At 37.1% G+C, this 27,465-nt stretch overlaps 3 protein-coding genes across 6 annotated transcripts; all 3 read right to left on the minus strand.

The window, feature by feature from the left end:
- Positions 1-1,232: 1,232 nt before the first annotated feature.
- LOC101742371 (uncharacterized) lies at positions 1,233-17,590 on the minus strand. 4 transcript variants are annotated; one of them, XR_009975195.1, is made up of 7 exons: positions 17,159-17,590; positions 11,090-11,543; positions 5,334-5,519; positions 4,728-4,815; positions 3,566-3,936; positions 2,082-2,786; positions 1,233-1,536 (listed from the first exon to the last, which is right to left on the minus strand). XR_009975195.1 is itself a non-coding variant. In XM_062673032.1 (7 exons), exons 2-7 carry the CDS (start codon positions 11,314-11,316, stop codon positions 1,350-1,352), a joined length of 1,305 nt encoding a protein of 434 aa, XP_062529016.1. In that variant the 5' UTR covers positions 11,317-11,543; positions 17,159-17,590; the 3' UTR covers positions 1,233-1,349. The 4 variants fall into 4 exon arrangements, 2 of the variants coding, with proteins under 2 accessions (XP_062529016.1, XP_062529025.1); XM_062673032.1 differs by having other exon boundaries at positions 1,233-1,380; positions 2,385-2,786; XM_062673041.1 differs by lacking the exon at positions 17,159-17,590 and adding an exon at positions 11,544-11,716 and having other exon boundaries at positions 1,233-1,380; positions 2,385-2,786; positions 11,090-11,335.
- LOC105842571 (uncharacterized) lies at positions 15,098-20,106 on the minus strand. Its single transcript, XM_062673189.1, has 2 exons — positions 18,438-20,106; positions 15,098-18,348 (listed from the first exon to the last, which is right to left on the minus strand). The coding sequence occupies exons 1-2, from the start codon at positions 18,971-18,973 to the stop codon at positions 18,165-18,167; spliced, it is 720 nt and encodes a 239-aa protein (XP_062529173.1). The 5' UTR covers positions 18,974-20,106; the 3' UTR covers positions 15,098-18,164.
- Positions 20,107-20,595: 489 nt separating this feature from the next.
- Positions 20,596-25,312, minus strand: LOC101742612 (NADH dehydrogenase [ubiquinone] 1 alpha subcomplex subunit 8). Its single transcript, XM_004933199.5, has 4 exons — positions 24,753-25,312; positions 24,147-24,322; positions 23,102-23,209; positions 20,596-21,019 (listed from the first exon to the last, which is right to left on the minus strand). The coding sequence occupies exons 1-4, from the start codon at positions 24,879-24,881 to the stop codon at positions 20,902-20,904; spliced, it is 531 nt and encodes a 176-aa protein (XP_004933256.1). The 5' UTR covers positions 24,882-25,312; the 3' UTR covers positions 20,596-20,901.
- Positions 25,313-27,465: the final 2,153 nt, after the last annotated feature.

Below are 27,465 nucleotides of genomic sequence, written 5' to 3' on the forward strand. Positions count from 1 at the left end.
CCTACCCTAGCAAGAGCAGTACTTCGCAGAATCTACCGCCGGATTGGAAACGCGTCCCACTGAGAAGATCCGGAGAGAAGCTTAGTGTTGTTCGGAACTTGTATAGATCCAAAGCTTATCTTGAAAATGTCGTTAGCGAGATTCAGGCTCCTGTCAATTGATACTTACACCTCATGTCTCAATGTGAGAGGCTATGTCAGCGTAACCTAACAAGTAGGTGAGCTCGCGGGGCTCAAACCTGAGGACGTTGCTAACACGAACCCTAGCAAGAGTAGTGCTTCGCAGAATCTACCCTCGGATCGAAATCGCAACCCACTGAGAAGATCCGGAGAGAAACTCAGTGTTGTTCGGAACTTGTATAGATACAAAGCTTATCTTGAAAATGTCGTTAACGAGATTCAGGCGCCTGTCAATTGAGACTTACACCTCATGTCTCAAGGTATTGGCATTCACGTTGTGATGTCTGTGGACTTCCGTAGCCCCTTGAGGTCTGATTGCGCACGAATTTGTTCACACATTAACCAATAAAAATTATTCTTATTAAAAAATAGGCGGCATTTACGTTGTACATGTCTAGGCTCCACTAACCACTTAACAACAGGCGGGCCGTGAGCTCGTGCAGCCATATCTATATATATAAAAATGAATTGCTGTTCGTTAGTCTCGCTAAAAATCGAGAACGGCTGGACCGATTTGGCTAATTGTGATCTTGAATTATTTGTGGAAGTCCAGAGAAGGCTTAAAAGGTAGATAAGTATGAAAATGCTCGGAATTAAATGAAAATAACAATTTTGTTTTTCCTTTGATGTCCCCCCCGTCGAACGGATTCCGTTTGTTTGTTGAAGTGAAACTTCTTTAGAATCGTTGTGATTTCAAACTCGATGAAACGAAAAAATAAGTCCATAGAGACACAAACATATAAATGTATAGGATTCAGCCGGCGAGAGAATGAGATAGAACATATTACACGTTTTCAATGTTTTTTTAATACAGCGCTATCTATGAGATATTTTTAATAATAACGTGTGTATGAAACCTCTTGTACTGAATTTTATTTTAATTTTTGAAGGTTTCACTTCTAACACGTGTGAATTGCACATGGTTTTTTTTTAAGTTTATTATATACAAAAGTTTAGGTCTTTTATTTATCGATTGAGGATTGCCGGGTCAGCTAGTAAGTAATAAAACAATAACTAGTGATTCCGATACTGATTTCATAATAAAAACACATATTTTATAAGGTTATTTATTAAAACTATATTTTATTAAACAACTATTCAAACTTATTGTTAATCTAAACATTTATATAAATAAATTTATCTTATAAATATTATTATATTAAACCGCTGTTACTTATTCGGTTGCTTTCTTTTCTGTACACTGTAAAAGAAAATTATATTATTATTTTAAAGACTGCTTTTCTTCAGTTCGAGTGGTCGTTGGATCCTATAGATCACTACCATCACTACGTTAATGAGGCAACCGTTTTTGAGACATGTGGTCAATATCTAGGATCTAGGTCTCACAGTTCAACAGCTGTGCCACCCTTCAAGCTACAACGCAGTTTTTCTTTGCAACTTAAATAACGGATCTAACTGTTAAAAATATTGAATATAAATCGGTCCTTAAATAAGTACCTACGCAAAATTTCGAGTCAATTCGACGTTCTGAAGGGAGTCAAAATCACGGTCGAAGATTCCGTTATATACATACAAATATAATATGCATGAAGCTAATTTTTTTTTTTTATTGCTTAGACGGGTGGACGAGCTCACAGCCCACCTGATGTTAAGTGGTTACTGGAGCCCATAGACATCTACAACGTAAATGCGCCACCCACCTTGAGATATAAGTTCTAAGGTCTCAGTATAGTTACAACGGCTGCCCCACCCTTCAAGCCGAAACGCATTACTGCTTCGCTTGACTCACAAGGGGTTATTATGTTATTTCTTCACCGTGGAAGTCAATCGTGAACATTTGTTGAGTACGTATTTCATTAGAAAAATTAGTACCCGCCTGAGATCCGAACACCGGTGCATCGCTCAACACGAATGCACCGGAAGTCTTATCGTTTAGGCCACGACGACTTTACTGGTGGTAGGACCTCTTGTGAGTCCGCGCGGGTAGGTACCACCACCCTGCCTATTTCTGCCGTGGAGCAGTAATGCGTTTCTGTTTGAAGGGTGGGGCAGCCATTGTAACTATACTGAGACCTTAGAACTTATATCTCAAGGTGGGTGGCGCATTTACTTTGTAGATGTCTATGGGCTCCGGTAACCACTTAACACCAGGTGGGCTGTGAGCTCGTCCACCCATCTAAGCAATAACAAAGAATTGTCACACTAGAACTGTCACAAAGAAAATTAAACAAAAACCATACTCACAACGTACTCCCATTAACATCTTCGACTAATTCAAAGCTAACTGTGTTCACATTAAAAGCACTCACTACTGAATCACTAACACCATAGAAGTCTTTGTTCACACAGCGGTGGATCACATTGAAGAATTGATAGATGCAAAACTCTTGTATCTCACAGAAAGGTCCCAGGAATTTGAGTTGAGCGTAATCATTGTCTTTTGTAAACTCCACGAAGCAATCCATTAGTTCGTCTAAAATATTCTTGACATCCGTTTGCATGTCCGCTGTTGTGCTTGAATTATTCGGTTGGGTCAAGCACGGATTTGAGGGCTCCGTTGTTTGAGTATCGACCCTCAGTTCTGGTAGATCTTCCGGTGTTACCAGGAATACGTCAGGCGGGGCCTCTTTGTATATTCGGAGTTGCCTGGAATTGTAAAAAAAATATATTAAAAGTAAAGTGGCAAAAGAAGGGTAGGGAGACCGAAAAGACGATGGGCTGACGACATAACCGAAATAATAGGTAAGGACTGGCAAACTACAAGGATAGAGACCAGTGAAAAGGACTGGAGCCTTCACCCTAGGAGGGGTCCATATTCATTAACAAAAACTAAAACTCTTACTAATATTTAGACCATAAACATTAATAAGTAACTAAACATTAACAAATAAATACCACATTTGAAATGAAAGTGAAGGATAAGGAAATACAGGCTTCTTTTTATTTTTTATGCTCAGGCCATACTAATCTCTTGTGAGCTTCCTGGATATTTTATTTCGTTATTTGTTGCACATCGTTCAATGTAAATTGAATTCATGTAAATGCCTTCACTCAGTTTGAGACATGACGTCTCAGTCTCAAAAAATATTCCTTTTTTCTATTGCTTAGATTGGTGGACGAGCTCACAGCCCACCTGGTGTTAAGAGGTTACTGGAGCCTATAGACATCTACAACGTAAATGTGCCATCCACCTTGAGATATAAGTTCTAAGATCTCAGTATAGTTACAACGGCTGCCCCACCCTTCAGACCGAAACGCATTACTGCTTCACGACAGAAACAGGCAGGGCGGTGGTACCTACCCGCGCGGACTCACAAGAAGTCCTACCACCAGTAATAATATTACAATTTCTCCTACTACGAGTTTTTGACATTTGTAAATTTTTAATCTTAGGACGTTTCAAAACAAAACTAATTCTAGCTTACCGGTGAGGCTGCTCGCCTTCGCTCTCTGTGCCTAGAACGAAGCAATTGTGAGCGTATATTTCATTTAGGATCATCTGTTGAGTGCCAGCTTTGACCCGTTGTGTGTCATCATCAGCATTGATGACCTCGTGGACCAGGCAATGTATGATTCTTCTCTCCTTAGGAAACAACTTCTTGTCGAATAAAATCTCAATTTCTTTATTGTTCTTAACAAATTCTAATATGACGTTCAAGGCGTTAGTTCGCAATTGTTCCTTGCTTTTGCGCAATATGTTCTTACGAGCTGATTTGGTTTTCGCTTTATTAGCTGGGGGTTTTGTAATCCTTACTGGCATTTTGCTGTTCTGACCGAAGCCTATGTTTTTGTTGGCCTGTAAAATGTAGAAATTTATGTTCCTTATTGAAAATACCCTTTATATAATAATTTTCTGGAATTGATACTGGGAGAGTATTTATTTTAACATCACCAGTCAGGGACGTCTTAAACTAGGCTGGGGTCCTTGGGCACACAAGAATTTGAGGCCCTTTTGGAAAGTAGAAAAAGCGAATTATAATAACATTTTTTTACTGGTAATCAAATACAGTATGATATAATAATATTATTTATATTAGAATGCTGCTGGTTTTTTGGGTTACGATTACGATAATGGTTTCTTTCAGGATTCCTGTTGAGCAAAATATTCCATTATATCTTTAAAGTCAATTTTTTGAAGGATATCACTTTCTATGCCCATAATTGACAAATTACTCAGCCGTTCTTGTAACATTGTTGTTCGCAATTCATTTTTTATTCTCTTAAGCTGCGAAAATGACCGCTCTCGACTACAATTGGTTACCAAATTGTCGGTTTTTCGGGGGCCCCTGAGAATGGGGGCCCTGGGCACGGTCCCCGTGTGCCCTTATGATAAAGACGGTATTGTCACCAGTACACAGTCAAGAAAATAGTTCAAGGTTTGGGTCCTTGATTGGTATAATTCATTTTATGGTATAATGTTTAAGTATATAAAAATTTACATACATACATTTTTACATTATTAAATGTAAACAAATATACACAATTGTATGCCAATTGTACTTTTTTTTGTATTTAATGTTTCGCATTATTAAATTTTTTTGGTGTACAATAAAGCATACTCTCTCTCTCTCTCTCTCAAACACTTACGTAAGTTGCATTGGGAGCGATGGGTTCCAGTATACCTTCACCACTCTTGCCCAAGCCACCGCCTTGATAACCCATTTTCTGCATCATACTATTAAAAAAAAACAACTTGTGTTCAATTTAACATAAATTATGAAATAAAGATATAAATTTATAGTATATTATTTTTGAATTGATATATACACAAAATACAATATAAATAATACACATGTCAAACTCGTAGTAAGAGAAATTGTAATATTATTACTGGTGGTAGGACCTCTTGTGAGTCCGCACAGGTATGTACCACCACCCCGCCTATTTCTGCCGTGAAGCAGTAATGCATTTCGGTTTGAAGGGTGGGGCAGCCGTTGTAACTATACTGAGACCTTAGAACTTATATCTCAAGGGGCGTGGTGCATTTACGTTTTAGATGTCTATGAGCTCCAGTAACCACTTAACATCAGGTGGGCTGTGAGCTCATCCACCCATATAAGCAATAAAAAAAATGCATTTGTTGTCTTCATGCTATAGGATGATTTTCTGATTCTATTGCTGCTTAATGCTTTTATAGCTTCAGTGATTATCTTCTAACACCCAGCGTAGATAGGATTTGTTATTATTAAGTACCTTTCAGCCTTACTCATGGTCACAGGCTGAGACATAGCTTTGAACAGACTTTTGTGTAATCTGTTGACAACAGGTACAGGAGTATAGATCTTCTTCTTGGGGACCGTGGAGGTTTCGGGCAGTAAGCCGGCCCTACGCCAATTGTCCCTCGTCCAATCATTGTCCGGAGTTGGTTGTTTCGGTAAGCTGAAATAATGCAGACGTTAATCAAATTAAAATATTCTGACTGTGTTGCAACTGATACAGAATAGAGATACCATGTTTATTTTTAAATGTTATAAAATTTTATCGAACTATTTATGAGATAATAGCCTGCAGTCGTATATCATAATGTGATACTTTTTGGTAGGGTGTATTCTCAACCAGAAAGGATAAGGCCAAGGTAAGTGCCATCCTGTCTATTTCACAGGAGATGCCCTTTAAATGCCCTCATTATGCCCTCTAAAGGCACTACAGCATACCAATTGTAACGTCAAAACTAAACTGATCACCACTTAACTAAAGTGGATTGTATTTGTTTTTTAAATCAACGACTGTAAGTCCACTAAGTCCACTCAGAAATGGCTAAGTTTCGAACTTCTGGGAGATATCGACATTTTGACTAATTTATTACTGAAAATCGAATGCTATGTTTTATTATATCAATCAGTCAAATTTTCCTAAAAGTGACCATTTTATAAACCGTTGTTTAAGAGGAATATTTTTGTATCTAAATATTTTTCTCTTATCCTATTGTACCCAAAAAGCACAAGAATAAGATGTACAAAATGTTCTTAGTATTAAATAGTGGGGGATAGTGTTATTCGCGTCCGTAGGAATTACCTAACCATAACCCTACACGTGTCCCCTGGGTGGTGCTAAATGAATAACAACGCCGGGTCTCGAGCGGCGGTAAACTAACTCGACCAAACCAGCGCAAGCTTGGCCTATCAGTGGGAGTAGGAAATGACCCCCACTAGCCGCAACCCTGTAACGACAGGATCGGCGGCCTTGGCTTCATTGTCTGGGCCACGAAGAAGAAAACTTCTATAAAAATCACCCCAAGTCCACGGTGAGACCTCGCGCCAAGGGACTGCATGGCTGATGGGAGATCAGTCGATAGCGATCGACCTCTACGGACATGGCAAACGTAGTTGTACTCTGCCTTCTTAGGGAATGGCGTCACCCCTAAGTGACCTGTAGTAGACCTGTAGTAGACCTGTGAGTGTACTTCGTCCAATACTCGTGGGAACAAAATGAATGAAAAACAGAAAAATAAAACAAACCCTACTATGATTCAATCAACCTTGCACAAGAGCATGTTTACAAAAGCACGCAGCAACTCACTCGGTACTATACCGCAAGATATCAACGTCCCTGAAATAATATTTAGTACGAAAGATCAAATCAAGCACGACTGGCAGCAGGACAGAATTCCGCCAGCCAAAAGAAAGAGAGTGGAAACCGACTCCCCACAGACTGAAAAGGTAAAGAAAAAGCCTAACACAACTACTTATGCTATTACTACAAAGAATCAATTCGATATTTTAGACAGTGAGGAATCTACAACAGACAATATAGAAATAGAAAAACCACCAAAACCAGAACCAATATTTGTTACTGGTGTCCTGGATATCAGCGCCCTCCGAAATAAATTGAAAGAAATTGCATCAGCAGACGACTACACTATGACAACACTCAAGTCAGGACACATTGTGAAAATAATGCCAGCAAGTATAGAAATATATAAATCAATACGAGAAAATTTTATCTCAGACAATATTAGCCATTACACATACATGTTAAAGAGCGAAAGACCATACAGAGTTGTACTGAGAGGCCTCCACAGCTCAGAGGATACTACTGAAATAAAGGAAAAACTCAAAAAACACGGGCACGAAGTAAGGCAAATTGTGAATGTACGCCACCGAACCTCAAAAGAACCTCTACCTTTGTTCTATGTAGACCTGGAACCCAAGCCAAGCAATAAAGATATATTTAATTTAAAATTCCTAAATCACATGAAGGTATCGTTCGAACCGCCCTACAAGAAAAAAGAAATTATCCAGTGTAAGAGGTGTCAAAGATTTGGTCACTCTAAAAATCAGTGCTACCGACCTTTCAGATGCGTCAAGTGCGGAGAAGACCACCCCACCAGCACCTGTAAAAAAACTAAAGACACAGAAGCTACATGTGCGAACTGTCAACAAAAGCACCCTGCTAGTTATAGACGATGTGTTAAATATAAACAATACAAGGAGCATATACTGAAAATACAACCGAAAAACACGCACACAAATATAATAAACAGACAAACCAGACTCCCAGATGTAGATATTCCACAACCTAAGAAATTTAGTACCAGTAATAAAAATAGACTAACTTATGCTGAAGCAATAAAATCTAAAACAGACAACATAATTAACTCAAACGAACCGCTTCAAGTGCAACAACTGGGTGACATCCTGGATAAGATGTTCAACAGAATTCAAACCATGATGATGAACATGGTAGACAACATGATGGACAGGTTTGTCCAGCTAATGAGCAGCCTAAAAAAAATTTAGTTCCAATCTCAGAATAATAACTTGGAACGCTAACGGACTAGTCGCACGCAGATTAGAGCTAGAAATGTTCCTGAACATGAACAAAATTGACATTGCATTAATTTCTGAAGCCAGATTTACAAGTAAAAGTTTTTTCTCAATAAGGGGCTATACTATCTACAACACTAATCATCCATCAGGAAGTGCACATGGAGGAACGGCAGTACTTATAAAATCTAACATAAAACATCACCCGCTCGAACCATTCGCGACAGACAAGATACAAGCTACACTCATCAAAGTCAGTGACAAAAGTTCGGACATTACAATTGCTGCAGTCTACTGCCCGCCCAAACCTCAGATATCACGGGAAGACTATAATAATTTCTTCTCTAAACTCGGACACCGTTATATAAGCGGAGGCGACTGGAACGCTAAACATACGTTCTGGGGTTCCAGGCTTGTAACAACTAGAGGCAGACAACTCTACCAAGCTGTTAAAGATCTCAACCTTGACTGCTTATCAACAGGTGAACCTACCTACTGGCCGACTGATCCACGAAAAACTCCTGATCTACTGGACTTCTTCATAACAAAAAATATTATAATCAATAACACCAGTGTGGAATCTGACTTAGATCTCACATCAGACCATTCTGCAGTTATTCTAAACCTGAATAATAAGATAATATTAAATGATGCACCACCCAGAATCTACAATAAAAAAACAAACTGGGAAGAATACAAAAATATTATCACAGCAGAAGCACAGCTCATAGTGCCACTGAAAACAGTAGAAGAAGTTGAACAAGCCATTGAAAACCTAAATGGATTGATCCATAGCGCAGCTAATAGGTCCACACCCCAAGGTAAAGCTAGTAGTGCTAAAGAGCATGTATACCCTGCGTTCATTAGGGACAGAGTAACTGAAAGACGTCGACTCCGCAGAGAATGGCAAAACAACCACTATAAAAGAGACAAAACTGCTTTTAATAAAGCATCGCAGCAACTAAAGGCGCTAACGAAACAATGGGCAAATGAGAACTTACAAAGTTACCTCACAAAGCTGACACCTACTAGTGACACAAATTACTCTCTGTACAAAGCTACAAAAAACATGAAGCGTCCAAAACAACAGGCTACACCTATAAAAACACAACTAGGGACCTGGGGCCGCTCCGACGGTGAGAAAGCTACTACATTTGCAGAGCATTTACAAAAAGTATTTGAGCCACCTCCCAGCAACGACCAAAGCCTAGACAATGAAATAGACGAATACTTAAGTTCTCCAAATCAGATGTGCCTACCGTTGAAACATGTCACGCTTAATGAACTAAGACGGGACATCCGAAAACTTAAACAAGGTAAATGCCCCGGCTATGATCTCATTGACGCTACTCTCTTAAAACATCTTCCAAAAAAGGGACTTCTGCTCATACTTGCTATCTTAAACGCATGTCTAAGATTATCCTTCTATCCAAGCCAGTGGAAAATAGCCCAAGTCATTATGATACAGAAGCCAGGAAAACCAGCTCAAGATGTGACATCATATAGACCCATAAGTCTTCTTCCTGTTGTTGGAAAAATACTTGAAGGGACTGTGCTAAACAGAATGCGAGAACACCTAGCAGAAATAATACCAACCCACCAGTTCGGCTTTAGAGAAGGTCACGGCACTATCGAGCAAGTACATCGTTTAGTTGATGTCATTGGGAGAGCGCTGGAAAACAAATTATATTGTTGCGCAGCCTTCCTAGACATTTCCCAGGCTTTTGACAAGGTTTGGCATAATGGGCTGCTTTACAAAATTAAAAAAAAATGTTGCCACATTCATTTTTCCCACTACTTCAATCATACCTTGTAAAGAGGTCTTTTGAAGTGAAGATCAATTCCGATACATCTAACATGTACGAAATTAATTCTGGAGTGCCTCAGGGTAGCATACTGGGACCGGTTCTTTATTTGATATTCACAGCGGATTTACCCACTCACGCTTCCACTACTACTGCGACATATGCTGATGACACTGCGATTCTTTCAACACATGAAAATCAAGATTCAGCATCCGATAGGCTTCAACATCACTTAAATCTGATCGAGAAATGGCTCAGACAGTGGCGCATAAAGGTCAACACAGACAAGTCGGTTCAAGTAACCTTCACTCTCAGAAGAAAAACATGTCCTCCTGTAAAACTCTGTGACGTAGAAATCACACAATCAGATGATGCTAAATATCTAGGTATGCACCTCGACCGACGGCTCACGTGGTGCAAACATATATGGACAAAAAGGAAACAGCTGGACTGCAGACTCAGAGGCATGTACTGGCTTATTGGACGCAAGTCGCAGCTTTCAGACGCCAGTAAAATGACAATTTACAAAACAATACTGAAGCCTGTATGGACATATGGCATACAAGTATGGGGCACTGCCAGTCACAGTAATATAGAAATATTAGAGCGTTTTCAGAGCAAAACAATGAGAACCATGTTCAACATTCCACCATACATAAGCAACAAATATGTAAATCTTGATTTGAATCTGAGAACAGTGAAGGAAGAAATTGAAACATACAGCAAGAATTACCAAACACGACTTGACCAACACATTAATCAGCTAGCTGCAGAGCTGCAGGGGGAGGGCAGCCTAAGATACTCTTGCCTGAAAAGGAGTAGTATGCCAGACCTAGCAAAAAGATTTGCAGATATAAGATGAGAATGGTACCACTGGGGACACAACTCAGCTGACTCAACTTTTCCCGATGAAAATCTAACAACAGATTAGATTATTGTTTTTCAAGAAACAGATTGCTAAGTTGCAGGATAGAAAAAAAAAAAAAACAAAAAAAAAAAGTATTAAATAGTAATGACATTGTATGTTTGTGTATTGAATAAATAGCATTAATAAAAACTGTGATTATAGATAGCCACTCAGCTAAGAGATACTCATCTCTTATGGGTTTAATAACTGTTAAACTCTTAAGAGATGAATATCTAACAGCTTAACATCAAACATCCATTCAATGAGTATTCATTGTTAATGAAAGGATAGCAAATGTCTGGGAGTCCATTCCAGTTTCACCGGTACTTTTATTCAGTAAAAATGATAGCATGCATTATGAATATAGAATACATGCTATTATTTTAGCAGGCAATGGCTTAGGTCTCTGGCATAATTCGTGTCTATTAGCGACCATTTACCAGCAGGAGATATGCAATAAAAATAACTTACTCAAAATTTTCGGCGACAGCATCAGGGTCGTTATAGAGCTCCTCGCGACTTATAACGCGCCTAGTTTCTGTCTCGTTAGCTTCAGCATCATCCTGAACCAGCTCTACTGAACCATCCTCCGAATCTACACTACATGTATCGCGAAAATTCGACTTTCCATCGATAGTGTTATCATGGCATTCGTCCGATACAGAGGGACCTCCGCAATCTATGTTTCCAGAATTCATGATCGAATTTCGAAGGTCTCTAAGCGAAATAACAAATCATTGTAGACAACACTGTATCATTGTCCAATGACTATTCAGAACACATAGTAATATTTTTTGACTGACTGACTATGGCTTGTTTTCAACATGATATTTCGTAATATTGTAATTTCAAATTATGAACTGTTTCAAATAATTAAAATGTACCTACGGTACCTAAATAGCACTTATTTCAAAGCAGCAAATACCTTCTTCTTCTTCTTCTTCTTTATTTTTGGCTCTGGCACGTTTTGTGCATTAGCCAGCGTCAAGTAATAACGTTTTTATAATTCGCCGTTTTATTTATTTACAGTTTATAAATAATAAAAAACGAAGGAAACTTATCGCAACAAAACATAAATGATTTAGAACGAATTGAATTTACAAAAAAAATCAGAATAATTATATAACAGGGAAAATAAATCAAAATTATAGTTTAATGTTATTATTTAAAATAAACCTACTTAAAATACTATATACAAGTGGATTAAAATCTCGAAGAAGTAAAGAAATATTAGTAGGAAGGGGAACAGAGAGAGATACTAAAGAAGTATATAAGGAAGAATGATCATATAAAGAACAAGAAAAGAAAATATGATTCAAGTCACAATAACTCTCGCCACACTCACAGGCGGTACTAGTTACGATACCAAGTTTGTGCAAATGAACTGGAAGGCTGTTATGTCCCAGACGCATACGAATTATAGTAGAAGTGGCGGTTTTACCAAACGACAATTTGGCAAACCATGGCTTCCTGGGAACGGAAGACTGTATAGCATACAAGAAACGGCCCTTAATCCGGCCGCTCTCTTCCCAACACATATTCCACGATTTGTGGAGGCATATGCCGGGCAAAGCAGCAAGATCATGGCCAAAATTCCTGTACGGGTATACGTCACCGGTCACAGTAGCACTGTTGGCCAAACTGTCAGCTTTCACATTTCCAGATATGCCACAGTGACTAGGTACCCAACAAAATGATACTAAATAGTTGTGTGATTGGCAGTGCAACAGCTTTCTCTTACATTCAAATATTACATGAAAAAAAGGGTTAAGTTTTAGTGAAAATTTTGCTAAGCTCTGTAATGCACTTAAGGAATCAGTAAATACAACGGTTTTTTTTAGTTTGAAAGACAGCACATATTCAAGAGCTTTTAATAGTCCAAAACATTCACCGGTAAAGACCGATGATTCCGGAGGTAATTTAATTTTCTGAACTATGTTGTACTGTTTGTGATACACTCCAACACCAACACACCCACTGGAGTGTTTAGATGCATCTGTATAAATTTGATGCCAGTTAGGCCATTTACTATTGACATTGCAATTAAAATTTTCATTGGCATTAAAATCAGATTTTTCAATGCCAAGAGAAAAGCAAATCACTGGAGAAAGTAAGAGAGAATCATAAGAAGCGCCAAATAAAGGAAGCACCTGAAAAGAATGAGTTGGGGCTTGTAATTGTTTGAATTTCAGGAAACTTTTTAACAGACAAGGTAAAGGTTTATGTGAAGAGAGTACTTTTTTAGAAAGAAACTCTAGTTTCGAAATGAGGGGATGATTATGGAACTGAACAATTCTAAAAATGAATCTATCGGACAGATATTGACGTCTTAAGTTTAAAGGAGGGTCACAACATTCTATTTGCAGAGCATTAACCGGACTCGATTTCATGGCACCAGAAACAATCCTCAAAGCCCTAGACTGTATGAGATCTAGTTTTCTAAAGCCAGCCACATTACCTGGGTCTAAGAAAAAGGTCCCAAAATCCAGTACACTTCTAATGACAGCATTATACACCAACCTCAGTGTAGCCGGGTGAGCACCCCACCAAACCCCACCGAGACATCTCAGCATGTTCAAGTTTCGCTCACATTTACTAACCACAAATTCGCAGTGTGGTTGACCCGTTAGTTTAGAATCAAGAATAGCTCCTAAGAACTTAACTTGATTCCTAATGGGTAATATATCCCCATCATATGTTATATTAAGTGAGCAAGGAGTACGGGATTTTGTGAAAAGTACAACAGTACTTTTTGAGGGAGACAGATCAAGGCCATTTGCATCCATCCAGATTTTTAGCAAAGATAAAGAGGAGGAAACATATCGTTCAGCAGTACTTACAGACATATCAGAGGCATAAATAACCAAGTCATCGGCATACTGTAATAAACTTGCTGAATCTCCGACTGAACCTTCTAGATCATATGTATAAATATTGTACAATAAAGGACTCAGAACAGACCCCTGTGGCAAACCTCTCCATACCAGCCTACTAGGCTTATAAGGGCCGCCAACATCTAAAATAATTTTCCTCTCCGAAAGAAGATTTACAATGGAATTAGTTAAAAAATAGGGAACCTTTAATTTATCTAATTTACTTTTTAGAATATGTAATAGAACGTTATCATAAGCCGAATTAATATCTAAAAAAGCAGCAACTACTGACTTTTTATCTGAGAAAGCATTACGAATATCCGTAACTAATATGCCTAAATTGTCCCCCACACTTTTACCTTTTCGAAATCCAAACTGAGTTTGGGACAGATATTCGTTATTTTCTATATACCATTCAAGCCGATTTTTAATTAAATGTTCAACAACTTTTGTGATCACCGATGACAAAACTATCGGACGATATGATTTGATATCAGATTGTACCTTAGACGGCTTTAAAAATGGCAATACTATTTGACTTCGCCATGACGGTGGAATGTCACCTGTCAGTAAAATTTTATTTATTAAATTTAAAAAGTAATTTAATCCTTTTTCGCCAAGGTGAGACAAAAAGGAATATGGAATCCCGTCTTCCCCTGGAGCACTGTCTTTGACGTGATTTAATACACCTTTTAACTCCACTAACGTAAAAGTTAGATTTAGAGAAGAAGAGGCATCAGAGTTATATTGCTTATAAGACAGGATAGGATCGTTGAGTGGAGCAGAAGGAGGAGCCAAACGATCAAGGAATTGATCTGCTAATTCTATAGGCAGCAACAATGCGTTAGAAGGATTGACAGCTGATCTAAATCTTTTGATATTTCGCCATATGACAGTAGCATGTGTTTCAGGTGATATAGTGCTACAAAATTTCCTCCACCCGTCAAATTTCTTTTTTTTAATTAGTTTTCTAACCTCTTTCATTATAGTCATTAATGCCTCGTAGTTTTTCATAGACATATTATTGCGATAATTACGCTCTGCTGCCTTGCGTTTCTTTATAGCATTGGTACATTCTTCATCCCACCACGGTGGAGATGACAACTTATTACTACGCGGCTTTTTCTTTGGAAAAACATTATCAGCCGATTCTAACAAAATAGCTTTGAAATAATTATTATCTATGACATTAACTTCTGAGCAATTATTAATTTTCTCTTCTATTAATAACGTGTATTGACTCCATTTAGAGTCTATGATTTTGTGTTTGAGGCGAGAGTTTTGAATACACATTGTATCCTTTTTTTTACAGGGAAATGAAATGATTATGGGATAGTGATCACTATTATAAGTGGAACACAAAGTAGACCAAGATAGAGAAGATGCTAACTGGGGAGTACAAATGGACAGGTCAATGGCACTAATTACTTCACCAGGCTTTGTGAGGCGAGTAGGAGAACCCGAGTTTAAAATGCACAGGCTATACATGTCTAAGATATCTAATAATTCATAACCATAACTATTAGATACTGAACTACCCCAAGATGTGTGATGAGAGTTGAAATCACCCAGAATCATGAAAGGCCGAGGAAGAACTGAAATTAAGTTTTTAATTTCATTGAAGATTTGCAAGGAGGGATGAGGGACATAGATAGAGACAAAACAGATACCATCAACAATAGCTGCAATGACAGAAAAGCAGTTACTATGTGAAGGGAGAGGGAAGGAAGAAAAGGTGCTAGAGTTTCTGATGAGTAGGCATACACCACCATATCCATCAGCCCTGTCTTCTCTTAAGCACGAATAACCAGGGATTTTGAATACAAAATCTGGCTTTAGCCAGGTTTCAGATAGAGAAAATATAAAAGGATTAAAAGTATTTATAATATGTATAATTTCATGCTTTTTGTTTATAATACTGCGGCAATTCCATTGAACTAACTTGTCCATGTTGGCCATTATTAATATTAGTATAAGTACGAATTAAATTAGCAGCGTGGGACGGTATAGATAAATTGGGTTCAGAAAGTAATTTGATCAATATAGTAATTAACTCTGCTATTGTCTGTTGTGAATTTGCATTAGACGAGGATGGTAATGCACATCCATTAGAAGGCTCTGGCATATTGTAGTCCCTTACAAGAGACTCATGTGCTACATGATCAAAACCTTTACTGTGTTGAGGAGGAGTTCTGGGTTTAGTGAAGACTGTTTTTTTATAAGATATTGTACGTGAGGATGGTGAACCAGGCAATACTGTATTTCCACCAGGAACAGATTTAGTTGGGAGAGAGGATACAATATCAGCAAATGATTTAGAAATGGGGGGATGTAATTTTGACGCTTCAATATAGGATAAGCTATTCTCTGCCATTGTTACTTTAATATCTGTTTGTCTCACGTACTCTGGACACTTTTTGCTCGAAGCAAAGTGCAGCCCAGAACATAAGCAGCAAGATACACAGTCTTCCTCCACATTACAAGTATCTCCAGTGTGGCCCTGACCACACTTGAAGCACCTGGGCTTTGACCTACATTGGACCTTGGTGTGCCCAAAGCGGCAACAATTAAAGCACTGGATGGTTGGGTATATATACAATTTAACAGGCATAGAATTATAACACATAAATACACGTTTGGGCAAAACTTGTCCATCAAATGTAAACACGACTGTTTGCGAAGGTTTCCATGTGGGTGTGTTGTTTATCATGACTTTATAATTTAGTCTTCTAATTTTCAGAATTTCCCCACACCCAATGGGTACATTAGTGTTCTGCATAATATCTTCAGGGGACCACTCAGTTGGGACTCCCCTAACTAAACCCATCCTCGTAATGTTAAAAGTTGGAATAAAAGCCTTCATGTTGTTTGTAGCTAAGCAGTTTGAAGTGACAAAGCTGTTAGCGTCTGTATAATTATTAAAAGAAAGTGTCATTTTATTTCGGCCAATACGTTTCAAACTTCCATTAACAATATTTTTGAATAAATTTTTTTTTAAAAATCTGCCAAACACAACTGGGTGTAATGTTGTACCATCATCATCAGCAGACTGTATTTTCTGCACGTGTACCACAAACGGGCCGTGGTCATTGGCATCATAACTAGCCCTACCAATTTGTGTGGAGGCTTTATGAGACATATCAGTGGGAGGAACGGGCTTTGAAGATGTATCAGTGCAAGGACCAGGTGCAGGCAAATCAATAGTGCTCTCAGTAAATTCGTCTTTGCATTGACAGTCCGATTGTTTAAATGTTTCTGTATTATTTTTTCTTTTCCTTTTGTTACAATTTTTACAAATTTTGTGGAGCTGGTTACGCTTCAGCTTCCTTTTAGACACCAAAGAGCAGTCAGAATCCATTCCGGATTCGTTGGAGATTGTGACAAATGCAACCGCGGGGGGCGCTGTGCCCCCCGGGTCCGGAGGCTCGTTCATATAAATATAAAAAACTTACCCCAACTCGAAGAAAAAAAGAATAAAATACAAAAAAATTCAAATAATAATAAAAATTACAAATATATACAAGTTTTAACTATTCTGATCACTTAATAGATTAAAAAATATATTTTTCAACAAATTCAAACAAAAACCGCGCCCGCCAAATTCAAAGGTTTCCCGCGTTTTTCCTCATGTTACCTATTCCTACAATATTTTTGCGTCAGCAAATACCTACATACCAATAAATAATAATTAATTGATTTGATCTAGTGAAGCGTAATACCGTAATACGTTTCGATTTTTTGGTGTATCGATACTACGAGGGCTACATCTCGATATTTTGTATTGATAAATGTCAATGCAAAATAATATTACTGTTTCATATCACTTCGGCGGAATATCGCATCAAAAATATCATATTGTGTCGCTTACTTAGAGCTTCGCTAGAAGTAATAGTGTTCTGTGATTTAGAGCAATATTTGGTCTATGAAACCTTAAAATAGCTGAAAATAACAAAGATTATAAAATGTAAGCAATATATATAATTATATTTCTATTGTATTCAGCCACAGTTACAGGGACCAGCTTAAGCTTTTGCAATAAGTATGATGCGGGTAAATATTGCAACAGCTCCACAACAAACTGGTTGCTGCAATGTATTGAAATTCATCGAGACAAAAAGGGATGATCAACATTCCCAATCAACATCTGTGAGAACAGTATCAGGATAAAAAACCAAATCCTTTAATGTACTTACTGCACAAGCGAAAACTAGCTCTCTCTCATATTCAATAACCCATTCATTCAAAGTCCAGCTCTCGTTCTTATATTCTTCAACTAACAAAATGTCAACAGAAAATTGAAATATCATATGGGTTATCGAAACAATTTATCATCATTAACATCATCATGATCATAGATGCTAAGCATTGGTACATTGGCAATCGTAAAAAAACTAGTCATAAAGAGTATTGAATGAATGAATAATTTATTTTATTTCAGACAACAAGTCCATATCATTGAAGCATACTTAAAATTAACAAAACCAAACAAATAAAAAAAAATACATTTATAAAAATAATTATCAGTTGAATACATTTCAAATATTCCATTCAACAGATACTTACTTCGAACCAACCATTATTATAATTATTATTATTTAGTCCGCAAGTGAACCATGGTACAATGGTTCAAGTACCGGCAGTCATAACGGTCTGTTAATGCCTTCAGAATGCTGTTAGGTCAAAGGGCTGACCCAGACCCGGCGAATCAGGAATGTGCACCTTTTCTGCATGGTCGTAAAGAAACAATCAACTCGTGCCTCGGCGAACATTCCCGACACGCTACAGAACCGAGGCAACACCAACAACACCCTGACCACATTGTTGCATTGGATGCGTAAGGCGCTGTACTGCTTTTGACTATAGAGCATCCACAGGCTGCCCGTATAGAAGACGTACAAAACTCTCTAAATAGAGTAATTTTGACATCCCGCGAACATCGAGCGAACCTGCGGGCAATCATATTAGCTCTTACAGACAGCGCTCTCCGCTTCCGCTCAATGTCTGCATCGTCCCTCAGGTCAGAAGTTACAAAGTGTACTAGGTATTTAAACCTGTCTACTCTGCATAGTGGCGTACCATTCAGTTTGACGGAGGGAATGTTATCCAGACACCTGCCTCTGGCCTGAAACACCATACACTCACTCATCTTTGTATTATACACCAGACCGTGACTTAGAGCATACCTTTCACATATGTCAAGCAGCTTAGAAAGCCCACAGGCTGACGAACTCAGCAGCACCATGTCATCAGCATAACTGATATTGTTGAGACATATTTCATCAATATGGCAGCCGAAATGAGTACTGCTGAGCTCCTCGATTAGAGCATTCACATATAGGTTGAACAGCTTGGGCGAAGTCAACCCCCCTTGCCTCACCCTGCACTCCATCCTGTATGTCCTCGAATAGACACCCGACCATCGTACCACGTTCAACTGGTTGGCGTACCAATATTTGAATATCTGTACTAGTTCATTCGGCATTTTAGTATTATTCCTTTTTTGCCATAAGATGTCATAACAAACCAGGTCGAATGCCTTTGACAAATCGAGGAAACAGGCAAAAATTGAAGTTTTTCGATCAGTATAGTACTTCACAGTTTACTTCAAACACAATACGGCTATTTCTGTAGACATTCCTGATTTAAAACTAAACTGGTTATCATGTATCTAAAGATATTTATCAAGTTGCATGTTAAGCAAACTGTCAAGTGCTTTCGCTATGATAGTTGCCAGTGAGATAGGTCTGTAATTGGTTTTAACACATATATCCCCGGTCCTATTCCTCACAATTGGCACCGCCACAGTCTTTAACATCTCCTCAGGCGAGTAGGAGTGTCCCATACATAAATTGTAGAACATAACCAAGAACATGTCCGCTAAACTTTTATAATTCTTGCAGCAATGAGATTCGTCTTTTTGTAAATTAAAATAGAAAATAGACATCTGAGATAACAGTTTAGTTAAGTCTAATGCGATATTTACAATATTGATATAAAGGTATACGATAAATATCGTGTGTCGCTGCAATCAGTTGCGATACATTACGATACGATATATGAATTTCAATATGATAAATCGAAATAGATAAGTTGGGCATCACTAATTTGATAGATGCACAGATAATTATTAGAGACCATCCAGACACTTTGACAGGTACCACTCAAATAAGATGTCACTCAGTTGTCACTTTTATAAAATTGACATTTCCATAGACTTCAGTGATTTCACTGTCGAAGATAACATTCCCCATAGATAATACCATATACATTCCCAAATCGGAGGTCGGAGACAATAGGTGCTTGTTACAAGAGCCGAAGCAATGTTAGAAAATTTAAATGGAAAAAATTAAATAAAACCGAGTACGACGGGAAACGAAATTAAATTAAATGAGATAAGACAACACGGTGTTACAATACTTAGGATTAAACCAACATTTTGCCGCAAAGGTATTGGACTGTGAAACGAGATAAATTTTGCCAAAAAGATTCTCCAAGATTACTTATCTATATTTATATTAGTTTAAGTGAAGTGTGCTGGATTGCTGTGAAGTGTGGTAATGTATTATAATCTGGATTCAAACCAGCCTTTAAGTTAAGGTAGTTTTACATTAATTTTTATTTTATTCCGAATTCGAATTATAGCACTGTTTTTAAAATCTTTCCACTTGCTACTATGACGCCACCTTAATTAGCTTCCTTTCAGCGAACACTTTTTTACACACTCAGAAGATGGTCCTCCATACTTTGACCCTCCATATATAAAACGAAGTCAGTAAATGGGCCTGAAATATCAATAACCGTAACTGGTAACCGAAGTATGTACGTAGAAATGAAAACAGATTCCAACGGTAATATTTTCTTTAACCTATTTCCAATAAAATAATTATGCAGTAATAAAATATGCTTTTAAATTAATCAAATAGATGTGTGAGAAGTCGAAACCAGAACTCAATATGTTCGGTTCCTAATAGGTGATCAAGGCGATTAATCGAGCATAAAAACTAAAATTAGTTTAACAGCTAAGATCACAAAAGACCGCAATTTTAATAGCAATGCACATATTAGGCAAAATTTCGTCTTTAATTAAATAAAAATAAAACATAATTTGTTTCAACAATATATTTCTCTACAATAATATTATTTACTATTCATCTTCTTACAAAGTAGCACATTAGACATCGAAGGTATAATCATCCATGATTTTTATTATTTATTTAACACAAAAAATATCAAAAAGCTAAACAAAACTCTATCTAATGCTTTACTTCATATAACGCGCACCACATCGCCGAACGAGATTATTTGAAACACCAAAGATGTCAGATTTCTACTCAAATAGTAAATTTTATAATTGGCAACACAGCATCGTCTCGCACTAGCATGTCGGTGGCGTATTCGCCGTATCTCGCACTATTCCGTCATCCAGTAGAAACGGGAGCCGAGCCTTGGTGGTTTCTTCTCGGCGTCTTCTGGTAGAGCTGGCGTGGCGTCCGGGTAGACAGCCTTCGGCTCCGGTAGAGGCTTCGGTCTACAAAAAAAATATTTGAGTCACAAATAATTCCCGATATCTCTATAGTGGTCACTATGGCTTACCTAATAGTCAGCCCAATACAACCAAAATAACCTGAAAACACTGTACCATATATATATGGAAATGGTGACCAGTCATCATAGTAAAAAAAAAGAATGTATTTTTTTAAACAATCTTTGCTGCGTGCGGTGCCTAGGACATTTATACCTCATTTCTCCTCAGAAGTGCTATGAAAGATAACGAAGAGATTGACTAGGGAGTGGGCAGTAACATTCTTAGGGTATTATGCTATTGTGAGGTTATTTATGGTTATTGGTTATCTATGGTGGTGTGTATTGTCGTATGGGAACCTCATTAGAGCGGTCAATAAAACAGTAAATATCTTTACAAGTTTATTTATGTCAGCAACTGTGGTGGATTGCTGCTTTTTTTTTTTTTTACTACCTAAGCTGATAGCCTTGAGAGGCTATTTCAGCGTAACCGTGGCTAGTAGGTGAGCTCATGGGGCTCAAACCTGACGACGATGCTAACACGAACCCTAGCAAGAGCCGTGCTTCGCAAAATCTACCACCGGATCGGAAACGCGACCCACTGAGAAAATCTGACGAGAAACTCAGTGGGCTGTGTCTGAGAGTTAATTTACTCGTCGAGCCCTTCGTCGTAAGCGACGGGTTCGATGAGAACGGTGATCGGTGCTTGAAGTACCTAAAAGCACCGTTAGTGGATCGGGAGGAAAAGGATTGCTGCATGTTAACCACTGATTAACATATCGTCTTCTCGCATTAAAACTGTATAATCTCAAAACTTACTAATTTTACAGGAGATCATTTTAAAGGTGTAGCATGTGATATTTTTAATATTAATCATCTTGGCAACATTATTTTTTTATTTTTTACCAGTTACATTATCTGCCTTTTACAGTAAGACAAAAGTATGTATTAATTTTGTTAATAGTAGTCAAACATTGATAAATAAATAAATAAAAAACTAAAGCTAAAATACGCTTTCTGACAGTATTTATGAGAAAAATACTGATCATACGAAATGATTCTGCATATTAACTCAATTTCGAATATTTTTGAAAATTGTACACTTTGAATGCGAAAAGACATATGTGAGTCGTCTATTATCAAAGGTGGCAATCTGTGCATTTGGACAAAAAAAATTTATTGATATGTCAATACAGATTGATTTGAATATAATCGTCTCCTTCAAAGAATACGGTTCAAAACCTGCATTAAATAAAGGTTAATAGTTAACCTGTTATTTATGTCGTCGTTCCGAAGAGTTTTGTGACTGCCAATGGAATACAAAGTCAATAATTCGTTTTTCTGATTTACCAATCATTGTCCAAAAGTCAGATTGCCGGCTTTGATAATAGTCGACTCATGTATATGGCTATTACTAAAACTGTCGAATAAGCTAAGTGGGGCGAGGTTTCATTCTCCTACACCAGTATACTGCAACCGCCTTTATTAGTGGCAGAGCTATTGTGAACCTGGATACACAGCTGTCACACATAAAACAATCATGCGTTTTGGTTTTCAAGGTGAGATAGTGATTATATGGTACTATGATGACTTTGAACTAATTTCTCATGGCAGCATAGACGTTGAGATCTTTTAACCATTTGACACGGTGGACCATGAGCTAAACCCTATATTTTTTATAACCCTAAGATGGGTGAACGAGCTCACCGCCCACAGGGCGTTAAGTGGTCAATGTGGCCAATAGACATCAACCATGTAAATGCAGCCACCCACCTTGAGACATGAGTTCTAAGTCTCCGTTTTTACAGCACAACAGCTGGCCCATCCTTCAAGCCCAAACACATTACTGCTTCACAACAGAAACAGGCAGGGTGGTGATAACATACCTGTGTGGGCTTACAAGATCATCTACCACTTCAAGTCAATAAAAAAATCATACCAAATAAATTGCATATCTTCCTTGTTTGAATGTATACGGTAGGCAGCGGCTTGGCTCTGCCCCTGGCATTGCTGAAGTCTATGGGCGACGGTAACTACTCACCATCAGGTGGTCCGTAAAAAAAAAAAAAGAATTATGTTTAAGTCATACCTCTTGGTATCATGGACTCGAGCCTCGCAGAAATATCCAAAGCCGGGGCGTGGTAAGTTTAGTTTCTCAAGCATGCACTGATCAAAAACACCTTGAGTCTTCCGGCAACTGGAACATAAGATATTCACTTTTTACAGCCCCACACGATCAATATATGAAATCTTATTGTTTGATTTCGGAACGTCAAAGGTGTCAACGAGCGACGTCCGCTATGACGCTTTACCCCTTTCCATTTCCAGCCGTCAAGGGCGACACATCTTTTTCTTATTTCTTAGTCATTAATTTTAAATTCTTTATTTTTTCACTTATACATAAATAAAAATATCAGACTAAGAATACAGTCCACTCTTCACCACACCACACTTCGTCACACCACAAGACAACACTTTTTTTTTTTTTTTTTTTAATGGGAATCTGCCGATACTTTCTGCAATTTCTGCCAGTGTCGTGTTATGGCTACACATGGAACATTGTCGAGCTATTTAAACACACTTTATATTATGAAAAGTATCCAATTTTGGCAATAATAATGGTGCCTGGGAACGCAACACTTATTCACCCATTATTTAGCAGATTATCTCACCATTATCTAACAGATTACATTCTTTTTTTTGGTTTTCAATTTTAATGAGTAACATTTACACATATCAGTATATTGTTTCCGGAATCATTATTTTAACCACAATTTTAGTAATTGATTCATTGAATGGCAGATATCCATTAAATGAAATTGCTAATAATCTTCAATGTTTTTTTCATAATGATCTATAGTAAATAAGTGTTGTGAAATTTCAATACTTTAACAATTTTAGCACTAGTACATATTAAGGACTCCTTCAAGACATTTGTATCCAAAATAATCACGCATGCAAGCATGATGACTTGAAAAAATACATCCACTGGGAAAATTATTTATGAAAGCATGTAATTTCTGTATTTTCCAAAAAATCTGGTACCACCTTCTGGATTCTTACTACCAATCAGCACAAGTACACATATTAGGGTACAGAACTGTCAAGATATTAATTATTTACAAATCACTGACTGCCTGAAAGCGTAGTCTCCTGAGCTCTTGTCTAAACAGTTAGAGTACTGATTAAACTCAGCCAAGCAGGTCTTCTTCACTTTCCTGAAGAACTCCAATGTACAGGCAGTGACTGCCTTACCCTCGTTGATACATTTTCTAGGATCATTCTCTTCTTGACGACACAGCATGTACTCCTAGACAACACAATGATTACTTTAGAACATATTTTGTTGATCTATATGATGTAGATTTTGATACATTAATGTTTAAAAACTTTAAATTTTTGTGAGCTGTTTTTGCTTATTTGTCAAGATTCACTGCAGAATGTACTTAAAAATTTTGTTATGTTTCTATACAATCACTTAATTTTAATAATGTAAACAATAAAATCGAAAGAAGTGCAAGAATTTCTATTAATATCTGAAAATAAAGGTAGCTTAAGCTCTTTAAGGTGCAGGTGTAAATTTTATAAGAAAAATATTAATAAATCGTGACAATTAAAACAAATTCTCTCATCAAAACATAACCTATATTTTTGTTGATTATGCAATCAAACACTTTCTTTTAAAAGATATGATATACACTTAATATTTCAAGATTTTTTTTATATTGTTATTTACTTACATTGTTAATGGTTTCACAATATTTTCCCAAATGAAAGGAACCAGCGTATAAAGTTGATCCAGATAAATTGACCTCTTGGACGGTCAACTCTGAATCTTCGGGTAAATAGACGTCGGCGGTCACCACCATTGTTTTATTTAAGTTGTATTACACAAGCAATTTTGAATTAATTAATATTTTGCCGAAACAAATATGATAATTCCTTCCACAAAATCAGTGGAAGAAATCTGTCTCGAAAGACAACTAAATTTGTCTTTATTTTTTAAAGCGGTATAAAGTTATTCGGATTCTTTGTATGTGAGCGAGATAGCATTCATTCAATTTCTACTGAATTTTGTAGGATAATAGTAGTAATTTCATTTTCTTTAGAGTTGAGGAAGAGGGAACATTTCCCATTAGGTACCTATACAGCCAAATCCTTTGTAGAAAAGCAATGTCTGTTGCACAACTTGATCACACTTGAACATCTTCATCAAATTAGATTAAACTAAACCATAAATGAATATATAAATTTATTATTAATTTATAAATAATAATTAAAAAACCTTAAATTTAGAGTTGAAAGCTATAATAGCAAGACTAAATATATTGTGTTTGGAAATGAATCTCGATTGTCTAAGCTTCCATCACAACCTTTCAATGGGTTAAATATTCGAAATGACCCCATTGAGAGAGTATATGAGGTGCGTAACTTGGGCCTACTGATGGACGCAGGTCTCCGGTTTAAGAAGCATGTCACTGAGATGGTCCGCCATTGCTTCTATCGCTTGAAGGTCCTGTACCGCATCCGCAATTATCTCAGTGAAAAACTTCGGATTCAACTCGTTGAGACACTGATTCTCTCGAAACTGAATTATACGGACGTGGTATACGGACCAAGATTACTTAATTCAACTGGGCGCATATTACAGAGAGTACAGAATGCATGCATGAGATTTTGCTTTAGCATTCCACCACGATCCCATGTTACGTCGATAATTAATCAAAGCAAAATGTTGAATTTAAAGTTGAGAAGGAAGTTGCATTTTGCTTGTTTATTATTTGGAGTCGTAAAATTGCAAACGCCGAATTATTTATATCTTAAGTTGACTTATTTAGGAGATGGCGGTAAGCAATCGCGACAACGCTCCCAAGTGTTTGCGACTCCTCGACACTGCTCTGCTGCTTTTAGAGGCAGCTTCCGCTACTTGGCCTCTAAATGCTGGAACAATATTCCTCCACCTATCCGGCACCAGAGAACGCTAAGGTCCTTTAAAACAAATTTAAAAGTATATCTTTTGAATATACAGGAAAAATTCGAAAATATCAAATATAATTACTCCGTACTATAATCAGTTGTGCTTTGCAACTGCAATTTTTATTTAATTAATTTAATAATGTCATTTTGTTGTCCTTTTCATAACTGTTTTTTTTTATTTTTTATTACTCATGTTCTTTTTATTTTTTAATATATTTTACAATGATGTGTATTGGTCGGTCTGATGCTGGTGTGCGCGTCACTCCGCAGGTGCCGGCGGAAGATCAGCGCCGCAGTACCGATTGTCTCGATACTGTTAGGCATTGCTGAGCCGGTAACCATTTCCAAGCCTCGTTATTTTTGTTATCTTTTTTTATTTATTTTTTGTACTTAATTTGTGTTTGGAATAAATGTTTATTATTATTATTATTATTATTATTAATAAAAGTACCAATACGCGTATATTTAAAGAAATTGTTCAAAAGCTTATATATAAAAGAGCAGCTCTACTGACAAAGAAACTTTAAAATAATGACGAATGAATAATACTTGAGCACGAAATACATTCTATAAATTATATATTTGACTATTTCAGGTTTTTAAGTTTTCCTATTAGTAGGAGTCTTATCTTTATGCTGAAATATTAGATAAAATGTAAAACTTATTTTAGCAGCATCTAAACTTTTAGCAAGGCTTTACATGGCAAATTGATGAGAATTCAATATATAACAAACTGACAATTTTGAGAGTGCATCGAAAAACTGCAACTCTAATGTTTCGACCTCGAAGTCATGTTGTATTATTTTTTTAATTGATTTTATGCACCCTAGAATATTACTGGTGGTAGGACCTCCTTTGAGTTCATTGAAAAAGTTTCAGTAAATGACCACCATTTTATTGAGATTATATTTCATCCATTATCATCTCATCTCATCTCATTTCGTTTCATGCCATGTTTCATATTAATCAACTTCACTTCATATTATTATTTTTCAATTAAATGAAATTTAAGATTATGTTGGTATTACACCTTTGCCTTTCCATTTGAAAAAGTAAAACTACTACTACTACAATTTATGGTTTCAAGGCTGTATGGGCTTAGATCCCCTTGCCTTTCCTAATAAGGAAAAACTGTACCAAAAAAAAATCTATGGTTTAAAGTTGACAGTTTGCAGTGTTGCCACCTTGGGTATTTTTCCACCAGAACTGGTGATTTTTCGAGGCATTTAGTGGTATTTTTTCATTAAATAGCGTTTTTATTACGTTTAGTGATTTTTGGCGGTTTTTCAATAAGGAATCTGGCAACATACTTTTGACAGGAAACCCCTTAATGTTCCGGAATCTTATGATGATGTTTTCAGCTTAGGTACTCTATGAACGGAGAATTCCTAGGCGAAGTCATTTGTTAATGAATGTTTTGTTTTTAATTTGCCCCATTCTAATGCGGGTATCGAAAGATTTAGTGTAATGAACATT

The sequence above is a fragment of the Bombyx mori genome, chromosome 2 (genome assembly GCF_030269925.1).
Source record: "Bombyx mori chromosome 2, ASM3026992v2".
In the NCBI taxonomy this organism is placed as follows: domain Eukaryota; kingdom Metazoa; phylum Arthropoda; class Insecta; order Lepidoptera; family Bombycidae; genus Bombyx; species Bombyx mori.